This window comes from Quercus robur, chromosome 12 (assembly GCF_932294415.1).
Source record: "Quercus robur chromosome 12, dhQueRobu3.1, whole genome shotgun sequence".
Lineage (NCBI taxonomy): Eukaryota > Viridiplantae > Streptophyta > Magnoliopsida > Fagales > Fagaceae > Quercus > Quercus robur.
Window position 1 is genome coordinate 3,300,935 of NC_065545.1, and position 18,716 is coordinate 3,319,650.

The following is an 18,716-nucleotide window of genomic DNA, read 5'->3' on the forward strand; positions in this document are numbered from 1 at the left end:
GTTAATATACATACATACATACATACATACATACATACGTGTGTGTGTGTGTGTGTGTCACATTTATTATGTAAAATTTGTCAAACAAGGCCTAGTTTAATGGAAATGACAGAAGGTTTATGTTACATTAGCAAGCATGCAGCCAATCTGGCAAGATCTCTCAAACTTTTGACCACATATAAATAAATGATAAGAGTATAGTTATTTCCATAAAATTGGTATTCCTTAATCCCATCTCCAATGAACAAAATTATGTTACCACAATAGACAGGAAAAACAGTAGTGGCACTATTCAGTTTAACAAGTTTGGAATTAACAACAGGTAACTGCTAATTTCTTTCTTTCTTTTGTTTTTTGTTTTTTTTTTTAAATTTTTATATGTAAGAGAATAATTTATTAGAAAGAAGGAACGCTTAAACTCAAGCACCCTTAAAGATTACAAATGAACACTCATGAGGTCCAAAAAATGGACAATAGAACTACAAGACACCCCTCAATAACAACATATTATTAAAAATAAAAATATATATAGTAAAAAAAAAATTCTCAAAAAGCTATTCTTCATATCTTGCATAGATTGCGCTTCGTTCTCCAAAGTCTGGCAATTCCTCTCTCTCAAATTAACCCGCATAATGCAATGTGGTGTAGCTTGCTACACAACCCTATTATGATGACTTCCAAACACCCCTCTCTAGAAGGTTACCAAAATCAAGACTTGGCCTGGCAATACCCAAAGTACCCCACAAGCCGCAAATGAAAAAGACCACGGCTTTCTAGCAATAGTGTGATGCAGCAACAAGTTCTCAATTGTTTTACTACTGCCATTATACATCACACACCTATTAACAACCACTAGCTTCTGTTTAACAAGATTATCTATACTCAGTATGGAATTCAAAACTGTTGTCCATACGAAAAAAGCTACCTTATGAAACTTAACCACCCCAAACACCTTTCCAAGGGAAGGAGTTAGGTGGGCAAGTATGTGTAATAGGATCAAACACTAAACTTCCCTTTCCCATCTAGAGTCCAAAGTAAACAATCTTCATTCTTTTCTACAGCCTTTCTGGACAAAGTAAATCCATCAACTCATTCACCCCTTCTAGCTCCCAAGCATGGAAATCCCAAAAGAAACAGGTGCAAGGACTTCCTGGATTGTCACGCATCCTAGTACTACTCTCGCTCAAACACGCATAACTGTGGAGTTTAGATGAGATTTGGTGCAAACAAGGGGATGGGACTATGGAATGTAGACCTAAACTAAATTGAAGGCCTAGAGATTCACCACAAAAATCATTTACAGAAAAATTCCAAGATAAGAACATTTCAATCATGCAGAAATATAATCCATAATTGACTATTCATTTGTTTGGTTACTTAAAGTGGAAGACCCAATCAAACCAACCCTAGAAGAAAATGTTAGCCCAAAACTGGAAGGGGTATTCATCAAGCCGCATAAACCGCACAAACCGCAAAAACCACCCGCAAAATAGCATAACCGCACCGCACCGCAAGTAACAGTGTACCGCACCGCATGGTGCAATGCAATTTGCGGTTTTATAATAAGAAAACCACACAAACCGCACCGCACCCTCTCTATATATTAATATATTTATTTATTTTTAATATTAAATATATTATTAATAGTTTAATAACCCTAATTTTCCAAAAAAAAAAAAAATTTTGATAACCCTAACAAGTGTTGACTAGAAAAGCCAACCCAAAATAAAGAAAAACTAGCTCAATAATTTAAAATTTGCCCAAAAAAAAAGGGAAAAATTAGTTTTTGGCTGGGTAGGGAAAGCCCAAAATTTGAAAAATATACCGACTTCAAACCGTATCTTATACATAGCACCGCATATGTAACTGCAAAAATGAGGTGAGGTGTGGTTATGGTTTTGGCTAAACTCTAAACCGCACCACACCGCACATGTGACCGCAAAAATAAGGTGCGGTGCAATTATGGTTTTAGTTAAACCGCACCGCAAAGTGCGGTGCTAAAAATGGCCCAAAACCACACCGCACCGCACCGCGAACACCCCCGAAGTTGTCTACAAAGGGTTACTGTTAGTGGCTCTATAATTTGAACCAATTCAAATTGAACCTAGATATTTTCCATAGAGTTCGCTTTCTACTTTTTTCCTCTTCTGATTCATTCCCACATATTTCTGGGACTAAAGAGCCTCTTTCTGCATAAATTTTCAAGAAAACCTACTATAGTTACAAACAGCTAGCTTAACCAAAGCTGTTACAAGTTCCAACTACCACAAGACAAAAAGACAATGCAATTTAGCCCAAATTTTTTTAATAAAATTTAAATCAAATTAAATTAAAATTAAAAAATAATAAATAAACACCTGCTTTACAGATTTTGGGGCTTGACAGTAATTATTAAACACAAGTTGAAGAAGATTGGGTTTCTGCAAGGAAAGAAAACCCTCGTCAATATAACCAAGAAATCAAGTGTATTGAAGCAACTATCTTCTAGTCACCAGTTCATGAAGCAAACATAGGCAAACCTTTGTACATAAAGCAAAAAACAATGAAATGAGTCGTTGAGCTTCATGCAATGACATAGAAGTGTTCCTCACTAATGGTTGTGCACTCCTTACAGAGTCATTCTCAGAAGTTCCAGGCTCTGAAACCTGAGAACCACTAGTGGATGTTTCCTGGCTTTCAACCTGAAAAGAAATACGCAGGAGGAAAAAATCAGAAACTAAAACCAAAAGAAAGAAGGTCCCTTTTTCCCAGCTGCCCCAGAAGTTCATTTTTTATGGAAAAAGTTCTGGATAAAGATCAAAAAAATTTCTTGCGGCCTAAACAGCTACTGTTAAATTATATCAACCCCAAAATCCACTAATTAGGGTCCAAGTGCCTTGCAGGATTGATGATCAAAATTTATCACATCAATCAACCCTTCAGAGTTTTTTGAGGAAAAAAAAGGGTAAAATACAAAAACTGCCCCTGAGGTTTGGACTAATACCATGCATTAGTTGAACTTTTTAAAAATACGCAATTTGCTTCCTACACACAAACGACACCTAACACTGTTTAAAAGTTCCCTGCTCCTAAGTCCTTTACTTCCAACAACTTGTCTCCACTGCACAAGTCTCACAGTGACTGCATTATGGGAATTATATGCACGAAGGAGTGTCTGGGTAGCCAATAGTAGATGAATAGCAACCAAAGATGGAGAAGGAAGCAGGAGGAGCAGGGGAATTTTCAATCGGTGTTAAATGACTTTTGTGCTTAGGGAGCAAATTGGACATTTTTGAAAAATTATGGTAGTAACTGGCATTAGGCCAAACCTCAAGGATAGTTTTTGTATTTTATCCAAAAAAATAGAGCTTTCAGAGTTTCAACACAACATACCAGGAGGAATCAACTAACGCAGAAAAAAGAATATAATAAGGAGAAAAGTGTTTAAAGAATATATGATATATACCTCCCCTTCGACTCTTTGCTTGGAGAACCCAGACTGTGAAAGTTCTATATCTGAAACATGCTGATCTACAGCAGCCAGCAACATATTTCTTGCAAATTGCTCTATACTGTCTGATATGTAGCTAAGCTGATAGAGTTTGTTTGCCACCTGCCCATCACAAACAAATGAAAAATTGATGCATTATTAGCATAAAGAAAATGTACAATATAACTTTTGCATCCCATATGAAGACAAAACTGTTAGAATCAACAATTTAAGTCAAGTTAAAATACCAGCCGGATTGCTCTGGCTCGAATCTCATCTTGTGAATGGACAGCACACTGCAATGAGACAATAAATACATGAATAGAAATACAACAGATATCAAACTGTAGATATATTTAGGTATTAAGACAGAGACAACGAGATCCTCAAGAGTAACAATCTTAAAACTTTGTTTTGGAGGAAAAGAGTGTAAAACACAGTTGTTATAAAACAAGTCATAACATGCACATCATGTTGTTCTACAAGTCTATAGAATATGAATAAATATTTAACACAACAAAAACCACACATCATCTTCCCCTTCATTTTGAAGTATCAAAGCAGGTGGTACTAAATTTGAACTTTGTCTCCACTCGATCTACCATTTTAAAAAGTTAAAATTCCCACATGTTGGGCAGCACTGGGGAGTCAGTGCCCACACATTAAAGAGAGTGGTAATAATGGTTAAATGATTAAATTTATCATTTCCTAATAGCTTAACATTTTGGGACAAGTGGTAATTATCAAATGAGAAATAAGCTTTTTTTAATTGTCCTATAGCTTATGAGTTGTGGTCCATGGTTTTTTTTTTGTTTGGTATTCATTGGGTTATGCCATATAAAGTTAGCGAGTTGCTAGCTTCTTGGCAAGGCGAGTTTGGTAGGCATCAAAATATAGATTTATGGAGGTTTGTGCCGCATTGTTTGTTTTGGTGCTTATGGCGGGAGCGGAATGCTAGATGCTTTGAGAATTGTGAACGGTCTATTCTTGACATTAAATCTTTATTTTTCTGTACTCTCCTTGATTGGAGTGTAGTTTTGCCTTTTTATACTTGTTTTTCTCTCTCCGATCTTATTGATTGTTGTAATCTAGGCTCTTGATTTGTGCCACTCTAGTACACTTCCAGTATACTTGGTTTTTTCTAATAAAATTTCTTACGTTACTAATCAAAATATATATATATATATATATATATATCAAATGAGAAACAAAATTACCCAATAATTCAATGTAGCGAAAAAAATACCAAGTCATAGCACTCTCCCAAACAATGCTAAACTCAATTTCCTTTATACATGTTCATGGCATGGAGAATGAAGAGAAACACAAGCCCAGAAGGTAATGTGTGCCTCTGTATAATTATTTATAACTATTTTATTTATAGTTAAAGATGAAATATTCTAAGCATTACTTTATATATATGGATCCAATAATTAAGAATTAGGGCCATTCAAAAATAAATATACATAAGAACTAGGACCAAACTAATTCTGTGCCAAAATTAAATTTGATTCAGTTATACTTCGCTATAAGATTTGATGTGGGCAAGGCCAGCTAAAAACGAGGCAGAGTGCAAATTGAGTGTGTGATTCAATCAAATTGACTTAATCCTATGAAGACCTCGCCAGCAGGCTACCTGGCAACTTAAGTATTGTTGCATGTTCTATGAAGTTATATGGTGATAGGTCAGTATCATTTAAACAAAAACCAAGGAAAACTCATTCAAGATTGATACATGATCCCAAAAACAGGTTTTCAAGTGATTGATAATCCCATACACCATACACCAAAACATAATGTTATAATAAAACTGTGGACTATTTGGACTGAACGGAATCAGCAGTCTTTTGAGGATGAAGGGAAAACTGTGGTTCAGTTATTAGAGTTGTGCCAGCGGACCCTCTTTGATTGGTCTCAATGTTGGGGTTTCTCGGATTGTTCTACCCTTTTGGATTTTCTTTCTTCTATTAAAATAGATTAGGGGCTGCCTTTGTCTTTTTGTTACTTTTTTTCCTTTGTTCACTACCGTGAACTCTCTGTGTTTCTCTTGCTTTTCTTTTATTAATAATATTCTCTTCTTACTTATCAAAAAAAGGAAAATCTTTTCCTGCATGTCTCAGTGTCCAAATAATTCCCTACATGTTGGAGAGGACTGCAGACAAACATTATAAATGATAAATAAAGCATTTGGTTACAATAATTTTAATGCTATGAGACTCTTATGTCAAGTTACCTTCAAAGCTATATCTAAGCAGGATTGCCGATTAAGTGGGCGCCCCAAAATCAAAATCCAGACAGCCCCAAGGCCCTGAGTAACACGCTCAACATCACGTACATCTTTTCCACGGAGATCAGTAACATCAGCGTAACAGAGTTCATCTAATAGTTTCAAGGCTGAGTCAGGCAAAAGTGGGACTTCACCAAAAAGTTTACTAAAGGACTTGTCAGAAGCTGGAAAAGAGTCCAGCAGAGATTTGGCCTACATTGAAATAGGGTAAATGCATCTCAGTTCACACACAAATGGAAAAGAACAAGAATACATTGAGAATAAGTTGGTGAACCAGCTAAAAAATGCATCTACCACTGCCAAGAGGAGCTTTTCGTACACAACAGCGGCAACTGAAGAGTTTTCCACAGGATCCAAAATCATGAGAGTGTGCAGATGATACAAGACATTCAATATAAGCTCATGCCCCTAAAACCAATTTTTTTAATATTAAATAAGGGTTAAAAAAATTCATCAGAAAGCTTAACCCATTAAATGTAAGCTCAGTATTTCAATTCAATTTTATAATTGACATCCGAAGCTTGACTGACCTAGAAAATTAACCTCAAAACACCATATCCAAAAGTCTGAACATTAGGAGTAGATGAAATAAAACTGAGCACATGAATAGGAGCGCATCAAACACAATAATCCCAAAACAACAATGAAGAGAACCATGCATAAAAAAGCAAACTTGAAAAGATACAGGCCACATAGTGTACAATGAGTATATGTATATGATTAAAGTCACGGAATGGATAGCAAAGAACCTTGCAAGAGGCTTGGGTAGAATCTATTAGACCCACATATCGTAAACCAAGCTGCCAACATATGATGCAAAGGCCCATGCTATCAATCCAGTCAACTATGAAGGCCCAGATAGCAAAGAACGGTATCAATCAAACCATTTTTTTTTTTTTGGTTGAAATCAGCCCACAAGTTTGGCTCCATTACCAACAAATCACTCATCTTTGTCTTTTCTACCTTCAGCTATTAGGTTCTGAGTTTATATTGTGGCTCATCTAAACATAAAAGCTTAAAATGAAAAGATAAAGATAGATCTGTTAAAAATAATCTTTTAAATCCACTGCAGTCACATGCCTCTCTCTTTTTTCTTTCCCTTGCATCAAGAAGCAGAAGATGAAATCATGCCAAAAAACAGAAATGCTACTCAAAAGAAATCCAAGAAAAACTTGGGGATATGTAAATGTCAGGTAAAAAGAATATCATTTCATTTTAGTTTGTTTTAGGGTTGAATTAATATTGCAAAAGAAAAAAAAAATTAATAAAAAAAATAAAAGTAATAATGATGATAATAAAAATAAAAACACATGGTTATTAGAACCATACCTAATACTGACTTGGACAAGGATTGGGTTTCAGTATAACCAGTTGGAACAGCTAGATTTTTATTAGTTAAATACTTATAGGTAAGTCATAAATCCACCCATGGGTCTTGAATCCCACGACCTCCTCCATTTCATCATTAAGGGAGGAAATACCAGTTGAGCTAAAGCTCATTAACAGATAGTAGAAACGAGAAAAATAGTAAAACTTAAGAAAGAAGTCCTGACAGCTCAATGGTGTTGCTGCTTTTTTTTTTTTTTTTTTTTTTCTGGATCAGTCCCAATGGTGTTGAAGCTAGATATTCACACTCAAGGTCACAGCTTCAAGAATCCTTGGAAACAATTTACAATTTTAGATATTGGTTAGTTACAGCTATCTACCCTAAAATTATGGGGATATTTGCAACACTCACTCTAGAATACAAAATTTTACGATTAACACCCTAATTCAAGTTAAATATACAATTTCTGCCCACCATTTAAATCAACGTCTAAATTAAATTAACCGGCATGTTTCCACTCTACATAGGGGAATTTGCAATGTGCACCTTAATTACAAAAATTCTGCACTAAACAGTCTAATTTAAGATTAGACTACCCAATAATCTGTTAATTTAGACACTAATTTGGATAACGGGTAAAAATTGCAAGTTAATCTAAAATTAGGGTACTGACACAAAATTTTGTAATTTATGGTACACATTGCAAATGACCTTATAATTAAGGTGGAGAGCCACAATTAACCATTGAAGACATTTGAACAGGTTAGTTCAATTTGGTTTAACTATCCTGTTTATTATCAGTTTTCCTTAAAATTCAAAATGATTTGGCCCTTTTTTTACTGGTTCACTTGCATATTTAGAATACTGTAAATACCAAACTGGAAACTGGCTAATCACGATTCCAAATGTAAAACCACCAATCCAAAAAATTCTGATATTTTTTTTGATAGGTAATAAGACTTTTATTGAGAGAAAAAATTGAACATCATGTTCACAATGGTGAACACTTTGAACAAGTAAACAAATACAAAAAGATCAAGAGCTAAAGGAAATAGAAACTAAAAAATCAGATACAGCAGTATAGTTCGTACACCCCCAAACACGAGAAAATTCTGATAAATATGCAAGAAACTTGATGAAAAACTAAACTAAAAGAAATGGGAAGAGTTCAATTATATGGCACTGCACAATCAAAAATAAAACAAAAGCAAGATTTCTTTTCTTGAAAGGAGAATATTGAAGGATGTAACCAATTTTTTATGGTACCCCTTATTAAATTACCAATTGTCCCAAAAGTTTAAGCTATTGAAAAATGGTAAATTTAATCATTTAACCACATACTTATAACACTCCCCCTCAAGTGTGGGCTCAAACTCCCTATTGATAGGTGAGACCCAACATGTGAGATTTTAAATGAGAGGTAGAGTGAAAGAGACAAGGATCAAATTTAGGACCTCCTGCATAGATACATTATCGATTGTCCCAAAAGTTTAAACTATTGGGAAGCAAAAAATTTAATTATTTAACCACATGCTTCTAACACCCGTAATCTTGCCATGGACTTAGTAGTTGGGTGAAAGGGGATTCCTAAATTTAAAGGTCAACTATGTCCCCATTTCATAACTGATAAAATAATTCTCTTTTCCCATTCTAGAAAATCAATTCATTGAGTTTCTTTCTTCTCTTAGAATTGTCCCTTGAGTTATTTTTCTTTGATTTTGTTTGTTGCTTTTGCTTGTGTTCACCATCATGAACACCATGTATTTTCTTTCTTCAATTTTTTTTTCATCATGATTAATATTACTCTAATTACCTATTAAAAAAAAAATTAAAAGCATGTTGTGTTTCTTGTTCCCAATGACCGTAAGGTCATGCATGGACATCCTTTAGACAAAACATTTCCCCATAGAAATGGTGAGGTCCTTTAGAAAAAGTGAAAGTTAAGTTTATGCAGAACATGCTATGAGACACAAGGTGACAATAGAAAAGCTTACCTAGAGTATGACAACATGGCTATGTGACATAAGAAGACAATAGAAATAGCTTATGCAGAGTATGACACCATGACAACCGTAATATGCCAAATCAAACATAATGTAGGAAGGAAACCTTAAATGGCTTTGCCAATAGAATGACCATATGTTACAACCTAAGCACTAACAAAACAATGCTTGAATACATCTAAAGAACCTTAGACCAGCAAAAAATAAATAAAGAATAGCTTTTTTTTTCTTGTTTTGATAAGTGAGTGGCCGCAACCATTGTGCAACCTTCATAAGACAGTTTTTTCCCCATTAATCTCTTTCTCTAGGTCACTTATCAAAAAAAAAAAAAAAAAATCTCTTTCTCTAGGTCGTTTCTCTCCTTCTTGCCTCAGAAGCTTGTCACTATGCAACCTTCACAACATTTTCCATCGACAAGACTTGGAAGGTCAAATCAAATGTCCCAGTTAGGCAGGGACATTTGAACACTCAAATTACAAACATCATAGGCCTAAACATAGGTAAGAACACCCAAAGCATACAAATGTTTGTGATGATATGGGATCATTTTTCCTGGAGCTTTATCATTTTTCATCTCTTTTTTTTTCCTTGTATGCTACTCACCTCTTGGGGCTTTATCATTTTTCCTTCATTATTTTTTGTAATGTTTTTCTCTTGGTAAGTTTACAAATGCACCTAGTGAGTCTTGAATCCATGACTTCTCCCTCCATTCCAGGAGGAAGTGTAATTTGAACTAGAGTTATTTGAGCTAGAGTCATTTTTCCATTTTCCTTTTCCCAGATAAATTTTCACAGACCTGTACTAATTGCCTTGGAATTAAGTAGAAGATATTTAAAGAAAATGTGGTGAATAGATAACATATTTCTGGCCCACAAATACCAGCAATTATACTGAACAAGAATTATTCACAGACAAACTTCAGGATAGTCATCCAGACAAAATAAACAAAAAGAGGATCAGCAAGCTTAATGACAGAGATACCTTTTGTCTCTGGTATTCCACAACAACATGTTTTTTCAGCATCATAACAATGTCATCATCAGCACCAATCTGTGAAAGGAGGAAAAATCAAAATGTAATTCTATAGACATCATATTAAAGGAACATTAAACTATTTTTTTTAGAGGTCCATATACTGTTTATATAATTCAATATAGATTTACTTAAATACTGAACTTGGTAATAGAGCATTTGTATTGCAGTTGGCTAAACAATGTGATAACTTTTACTTTGTTTTTCCTGAATAATGGGATAACTTTTATTTATTTTAAAAAAATGTTAAATGGAACAAGAGAATTATAGATGTGTAAGATGCACAGGTTTAGATAGCAACATCCAGAACCACGTTTAGAAAAGCAAAAACATTTACCAACTCAGCAAGTTAGTTACTCCCACTGATCATTTCACCATCAATTAAATTTTAGCATCTTGGACTTGTGTTTTGTCAAGGATTTCAATTTTATTAATTCCCAATATCACTTGCTAAACATGAGAAATTAAACCTCTGAGACAACATATAGACGTGAATAGTGACAGGGGAACAGCATATTATGCAATTAGCTGTAGAAGTCCATTCACACAGCCTGCCAGAGCCACAGCATCAGACAACAACAGAAATAACAATTTAAGTGGGTTTTAGAGTGGGTTAAGAGGACAAGAATAACCAATAACCCACAAACTATCTTCTAACCCAATGAGAACAAAGTGCAACACAGATTTGTGACAGAATCATCAGAAAAGAGGTGATGACCGGCATATGACGGTAACATACTGAAGAACACTAACATGTATCCAGTAGATACTAAACCTTGTTTACAATATATTTTAGAGAAGTTTCCCAAGATCAGTCATCTTTTAAGAATACTAGAGTACCAACAGAAAGTGCAGAGTTATGCCAAACACGAAGTATGTATGCCTGTTTTCATTTAGGCATTTGTTTGTCTGTGAATAGACACACACTGACCTATAATTCCAGATTGTTTATGACATTCTCAGCTACTAATGCTGAACATGCAAGCTGTGGCATTCATCACTCCAAAGAGCAGATCCAGCTGTTTACTTGATTTACAAATTTATAACAAAAAATTCACGAATTTGCATTTGAATAATCAGAAGACAACCTACCTGAGCAACCAATCGAGCAAGTAATGCCATACGAATCTCACTACAATCAGTCCCACATGAATGCTTGTATGATTCAATAATTTGTTCAATTGCCAATTTTCTCAAACTTCTTTCCTGTTCTTGTGTTAGCTCCACATATGATGGAAGCAGCGGTAAATCTTGACAGTTATCTTCAGATGCATTTGAAACAGTTGGAGAATGCTGATCAGATTCTAGAAAAGATGGTGTATCAACCCCATTTGTCACTACATCATCTGAAAACTTCATTGCAACCGAGTCCTCATCAACTTTGTCAACAGGAGAAGGTGCAGGATCTGAAGAAGGATCAACCTCTGGGATCAGGTCAATTTCCTCGGCTCTATCCAGAATGTCCTCTTTGGGAGTTAGTTGATCAGTGCTAGAAACCAAAGGACTTTCCAAAATCTTTTCTTCACTTTTGATCTTGGAAATGAGAGTCGTGGAAGGATTTTCATGAGTGTTCACAACAGGAAGTGAAACATGTTTACTCAAATAAATATTAGCGTCAAACTCAGATTGCAGAGCTCCAGTGTCCTCTGCAGTAGGTATGGAAGGTACCCCAGCAGGGACTGTTACACGGCGTGGATCCAAGCGACGGGGATCCTGTAAAAGATACTAGGAGTTCATTTTAACGCATTTAAATATTTAGATTGTAACGGATTGAAATAAATTCAATAGTAGCGATAGATACACATTCATGAATAGCAATTGAAAACTGGAGAAGTTTACCCTGCGAGGATCACGCTTAGAATCAGCAGGGAGGGTATTGACTGGAGGTGTATCAGACAATGATGAATTAGTTGCAGTAGTTGAAGAAAGAGCTGCTTGTGCACTGACATCTGGAGATTCAACAGAACTTGTTAAAGCAGATATTGAAACAACCTGGGTTGGGCTACTTAGAGAACCCACTTGTCGAGTTGCTGACAAGTTCCCAAGCCTGGTTAACGGTGGAGTCGTCTTAGGCAAGTGCTTCATATTTGTTATGACAATATCAGCCAACAGATCCGGATGGATTTTTGATATAAGGATTTCAAGTGATTCAGCACCTCTTTCTCCTTCTGCAAGCAAAGCACCAATCATGGCAATCATTTGTTCCACAGGGGTCAGTTGACCATCCAACACAGGAGATACTCCATTAACAGGAACAGAATCCTGCCCAGAATCATTTACTTGAACTGCCAAAGCTGACTGGCTGTCAGGACCATAACGGATTCGCTTGGAAGCCACCTCATGACCATTAACTGGCTCTTCATTGTCCAGAGTCATAAACCTTCTTTTTAACAAATCACCTGATACAGGCAGCTGGCTTGATAATTGATCCTCCTAATCAAAAATTTAAAACCAGTGAGTAGATTCAAATAAATAAGAAATTGCTAAATGTCAAGCACACTAACTCTGAAATTACCTTGCCTAACCGAGCATCACGTGAAGCACGCTCAGTGTTTTTAATCATTTTATCAACCTGCCGGATAACCTGATCAGCAGCATCCCCAGCATTCATAGCACGGAGAGCCCTAAGCAATCTTTCCCTTGACTGAAAATGAAACAGAAGACCCAATGTCAGGCAAAAGACCAGGTGAACAACAGCAAAACTTTTGGGGCCTTTTGCATAGATCATATAAGACCTACTGGGCCTCACCATTTCTTTGCTTTACAAGCATGTATGCCTACAAAGAGCCCAAGAAACATAGCGATGTGTCTGAAGCTTCTTTGCTACCTAAACAAATTCTTAATTATCTATTGTCCATTTGGGATACCTTAAATTCATTCACTAATTGAATTAAAAATGATTTGGGTACAGCTGTATCTAGAAAAAAGCAAGACTTTGAAACTAAGCCGGCTTATAAGCTTAAACAACCAGGCTCTAAAGATGAAAACAAAATGATCCACCAACTAAATTAAAAATCTGGACATAGAAAAGGAACATAGGGTTGTTTTGGAGTCAATATTAAGTATTGCATATTCTGCTCTTCCATGTTCCATGTAGTGTTGGAAATACAGGGGACAGTATAAACTTTTCAGATTACTCCAAGATACACCATTTTAGAAGTGTTCCAGTCGGCAAAAAAGAAATTAACTGAAAAATCCACATTTCAAGGTCATATTAAGCAACAGAAGCAATGTAAATATCCCTAAACAAAGTAAAATAAAAAATTTATTGCTTAAAGCATCAGTGACTCAAACTTGTAAATGAAAATATTTCATCTAATTTAAAGCGCAGTTCTTAATGAACTTACAGTTAAAGAATTCATCAAACATAAATAAAAGAAAATAATGCAAAATGTAAAATGTAAAATTACTTTACCTCTATGATGGCTGGATGTGTACACCTTAGGAATCCCAAAAGTGCAGTTCTTAATGAATACTGGACACTAGCAACATGACATCCTTTGACCGTCTCAAAGTCTGGATCAAAATCAAGCAGAGCAGAAAGAACAGTACTATAGTGGAGAGGCCTCTTCCTTGCTATGGCTGTAAGACTGAAAACAAATAAATAGGTTTTAGACCCATAAACAAATTAAAAATGAAAAATCATCCATAGTAAGAGTTGCAGAAGGAAGAAAAGTGTAACCAATATTTCCATCAGGTATTCAAATAAAAAATGGTTAACATAGTGAGATGAAACACGTGGGCCAGTTGAACAACTAAAACAAGGCCTAAATGATAATACAAACAACAAAGGAAAAAATCAACAAAATATATTCAGATTCAAGCCCTGTGAGATAAAAAGTCAAATTCTAGCACATATAAAACACACACATACATGCTCATGAACATCTGCACACTGACACCTGACACAAAGTAACACAAGCTGCAGAAACCACCAAAATTAAAGTAAAGAATCATCTCAATGCTACTGAATGACTATCAAAGGATTAACTGGAAAAAGTTCACATATTAGGAGTTTTAAGAACCTCTAGCATGACTTTTATAAAAATTTTGAATGAGCAAGATAATTTCATTTAAATTTAGACATCAGGTATTCGACAAAATCCTAACATTTGCGTTGTGACAACAGCCAAAAGTTTCAAAGATTACAACACCTTCAAGCATACACCTTACAGCACACTAGATACTATTGAGCAAGGCAACATGGAAAGGTGGTGTCCAACAAGGCAACCTTAAGAACTAGATGAACTAGAACACAAGTGGAAGTAAACAGTAGAGTATCCAAAGGGTCGGCAAATAATCAAGTCCTAATAGAATTTAAGGCTTAACAATGAACTAGAAATCATGAAACATTCATGCACCCTTTTTTATTTTAACACCTGAAATCACAAGTTGTACACTTCAAAACAACTTTCTCAATTTTTTTGTTGAATAATAATAATCAAACAACAAAACAGAAGGCCCAAGCACACTTATTTCATTGTGTTTATGTTATTTGCTAGTTGCTTAGTGATGACTTTTCTCTGTCCAACCAATCGAGTATCTTCCTAAAATGTATAAAAATGGCATTTTGTATAAAAATGGTATTTTGTTTATTTTGTTCTCTTCTTGAATACCTTCATTATATAAAAACCAAAAGCTCAACTGCTATGACATGAGGCTCACACGGCATCTTGTGTGAGTAAAATGCCTTATTCTATAGCCATACTTGAAATACTCATACCAAAACATGCAAACCAAAAGAAAGAAAGGGCTACCAAGAAAGTTGCAATACAACAACAAGCCTTAATTCCCCATTTTTGAAGTCGGCTATGGATCCTCAACAAATTAGTTAGGGTCAGCCACATGTATAAAGTAAATAGGGCATAAAATAAAATCAAATAATTCCATGCAGACCATAACAAAAATTTATTTCATTGGAAAATGATAGCTCAGTAAAATAGCTGCTAACAAAGTTGTACAGAACTTCATGAAGAAAGATGAAAAAAAAAAGTGATAACCCCACCACGCAAACCTTAAAAACCAAATTTTAGGTTCATTCCATTTTCCAATCATAAGGAAGAAATTCATGGTACTCTAGAACTTGGATCTCCACATGCATTGATGAGCTACTTTACCAATTTGCCATACCATCCATTGTCCTAAAAACCATACTTTTCATTACGGAGAATGGTAACTACACTATGAAATATCCACAATAATTTACCAATCAGTGCTTTGTTCAACAAGGACACACTGACCAATCAAAGAGTAAGCACATTTTATTCTACAAGCACAGGTTAGCCATGATCTGATTTGTCATGAGAAGTTACTTCAGTTACCACACAGCTTATTTCATCCAAAAGGAAAGTTTTCATTAGGTGTAGATCTTGAATGATTTAGCATTTTTATTTAAACTCTTCACCACCTTATATTCAAGTACGTTATAATAAAACCATTGGCAAGCATCAATCCATATACAGTAAGAAACCAATAAGAAATGGAAGGAATATGTTGCAACTGCAGACCACTAATTCATTCTTAATCCCCCCCCCCCCCCCTCCCCCAAAATTCTCTACCAAAAAAAAAAAAAAAGAGCCACCAGGTATTGATCAACTGTAACACAATGCTTTGCCATATTTATGGAACAAACAAACAAATTGAAAGAAACAAGATGACTATTTCACATAAAGCTTGGAATGATCCTGGCTTATACTATAAAATACTGGTAACTTATAACTGTCACTATCACTGACACTGCCATAATCACCACCATGACTAGTAACTTTCAAGTCTCATCCCCAAACACACCAACTTCGCAACATGACTCCAATTTCAATATCAGAGTTAAAAAGGATAGAGCTTCAATAACATAGCCAATTTTCAAAGTTCTTACAATATATATATAGTTTTCCAAATGAAGCATCAACCAGAACTATAAAAATAAATCCATTCTGATTCCTGCACTGAACATAGCCCGGCTTCATAGATCAAAACTGCCTCTTAATACATAAAGATTTCCGTGCAAATTATTAATAAATAAACAAGCCATCACAGCCTTGAAAAATATTATAAATGCATGCTTTGAAAAGGGGGTACAAATCCTTCTGTGTCAGTCTCTTTTCTTTTTTCAATAAAAGTATTTACTTACAAAAAATAAAAATAAAAAAGCAGATTATAATGCATGCTAGAAATTTAGAGTTTTCTTTTTTAAAAGAATATTTCTTAATCTTGTTAACGTGAACTAATGGAGAAAAGGATCTATTAGGGCATAGTAATAAATCAATTATATAGCCAATCATCATCATCAACAAAAACAACAACCAAGCCTTATTCCCAAAATTTTTGAGGTGCCCATAAATCCTCAACAGACCAATTAGAATCAGCCACGTCTTCTTTTGCCACATTGTATTCTATCCAAAATCATCCTCTATGTTACTTTATTAATTGATAGGTCCTTCCTCTACCTATTTTCCGTTCCCTCAACTTGAATCAGCTCACTCTTTCTCACCGATGCATTCATCACTCTCCTTTGAAGATGACCAAGCCATCTCAAGCAACTCTCCCTCATCTTTACATCAATAGGGGCCACCACTGTCTAAAAGTAAATTTCCTCATTTCAAATCTTGTCTTTTCGTGTATTTCCATGTATCCATCTTAGTATTCTCGTTTTAGCTACTCATTTTATGAATATCCTAAGTACTTTCCTCCCACAAACTTGCTGAAATATTTCATTAGCATCAACCTAGATATTATTGTAAATTTGGATTTCTTGAGAGTTATTTGGAAGACATGCTTTTGACTTCATAGAGCCATGTCAAATTGCACAGTTGCTGCCCTACGAGAGCAAACAAACCACTTCAAGAAATATGTTCAAGACTAACTGAAACATATGCATCCAATTTGTTCCTGCAGATGAGAAATTAATGAGCAAATGCCTAATCAACTCTTTGCTCACCAAAATATGACTATTTGAGAAGGCTCGGCCCTTACTGCTATAACAATCAACTCAAATAATATTTTCCCAAATAATTGTCCAGGAGAGTAACGCTTTTAACAATATCAGCTCACAACACTTGCTTATTTGAAAAGTGATTGATGCCTGACTAACATCATGAGAGTACCACCAGCAATAAATTTCAGTGTTAACCTTCCATCTCAAATTTGTTTAGGATCTCTAAACTGGTATACTCTTGTGCAAACTAGAAATCAGGCCCTCAACTACTTAAATCATTAAAATCCCTACTAAGAAAACTAATAAAGATGAAAGAATAGAAGCCACAAGTACTCACACTGCTTCAGATGCGAGGCAGCTTCTGGTGCACCATTAGTCTAGCCAACAAAATGTATACTTTCCTTTCTCCCTAGCAAAAACAAATACGAAAGATAGAAACGACTATTACTAATCTAAACTAAGCAACAAAATGTTTTAAGCCTTTGTAAAGTTGCACCAGCATTGACGGATGAGTAAAGTAACTGAATACTCATTTAGCCCACTAAATGACTAAATAAGAAGATGATATAATATGACAACCGATGCAGACAAATGAGACCGGTGCAGCCAACTCATTTGTCATATTGGTATTGAATGATGCCATAATGCCACAACAAAGGGCACATGCCTTGCACCACAATTATGGCAAGCAGTAGATACTCATTGCAACTTCCCACTGCCTTTGCATCCAGGCACAAGTCCAACTCAACTCAGAATCTACTGCTTACCTGACACATTCCTAAAGAATATTTTCCCCATTTAAATTTTCAGGGGCTCATCCAAGTTCCCAACACCAGAAGTCTCCAATGCACACTACTCTTCAACCTCTTTATAAGAGCATAAAACCATTATTGGATTCTATTTCATCAAAATAAGGATCTTTGAGGAAGGACCACATATTCTACTTTAGTATGTATAATGCTCTAGAAAAAAATTTCCAACATTGTCCTCAAAATGGTCCAATCACTTCTATGTCTATGATCCTTCAATCATTACAACTTCACCGCATTCTTTATCCATTTTTCAACATCATAATTATACAAGTCACTACAAGCTTCAATCAAACTAGTATATATATTAGCTTCCTATAATTTGGACAATCTTCTACAACCAAATGCTGCAAGGAAATTGTCCCTCTGATATTTGCAATATTCAAAATGAAAATTAGTTAATCACAGGTAGGTATATAGTAACTATTCCCATCACCAGGTTTCTTACAGATATAATGTCATTATGTGGCAGAAGATGTAGTTCATCTCATAGTCAAAACTTACTCTAATACCACACAAACATAGATAATGTAAAACTGTGTTATCATGCCATGCATTACTAATGGCTGGAAAGAAAAAAATGAGTAATAGAAATTGATGCAAATACATCTTTATTCCACCAGGATTTTTAAATTTCTTTTGTCTGAAAACATAAAATTTGAGTGTTTAAAGAAAGTGAAGGAACCAAACAAACAAAATATGGAGAATACAAACTGAATAGTACACTGCATCCATATCCATACTGAATGTCCTCATTCCTAGAGAAAAATGTGTGAACCAAATAAGCTTTGATTTACAAAGAAGACTATCTCCCAATAAGGTTTCATTACCCTACCTTAGACTGTGATAATAATA

The 18,716-nt window shown here is 35.0% G+C and overlaps 1 protein-coding gene across 3 annotated transcripts in view; it reads right to left on the reverse strand.

The window, feature by feature from the left end:
* Nucleotides 1-18,716, reverse strand: part of LOC126709553 (uncharacterized) — a 32,928-nt gene that overhangs the window by 7,121 nt on the left and 7,091 nt on the right. For 2 of the 3 annotated variants that reach the window (XM_050409837.1, XM_050409839.1), the window contains 11 exons: nt 13,534-13,708; nt 12,634-12,762; nt 11,958-12,551; nt 11,211-11,831; nt 10,068-10,136; nt 6,051-6,164; nt 5,703-5,948; nt 3,718-3,765; nt 3,446-3,592; nt 2,520-2,681; nt 2,358-2,420 (listed from right to left, as the gene is read on the reverse strand). In XM_050409837.1, the coding sequence (XP_050265794.1) occupies nt 2,358-2,420; nt 2,520-2,681; nt 3,446-3,592; nt 3,718-3,765; nt 5,703-5,948; nt 6,051-6,164; nt 10,068-10,136; nt 11,211-11,831; nt 11,958-12,551; nt 12,634-12,762; nt 13,534-13,708 (2,368 nt within the window). The remainder of the gene's footprint in view (nt 1-2,357; nt 2,421-2,519; nt 2,682-3,445; nt 3,593-3,717; nt 3,766-5,702; nt 5,949-6,050; nt 6,165-10,067; nt 10,137-11,210; nt 11,832-11,957; nt 12,552-12,633; nt 12,763-13,533; nt 13,709-18,716) is intronic. The other variant, XM_050409838.1, reaches the window with a different exon arrangement.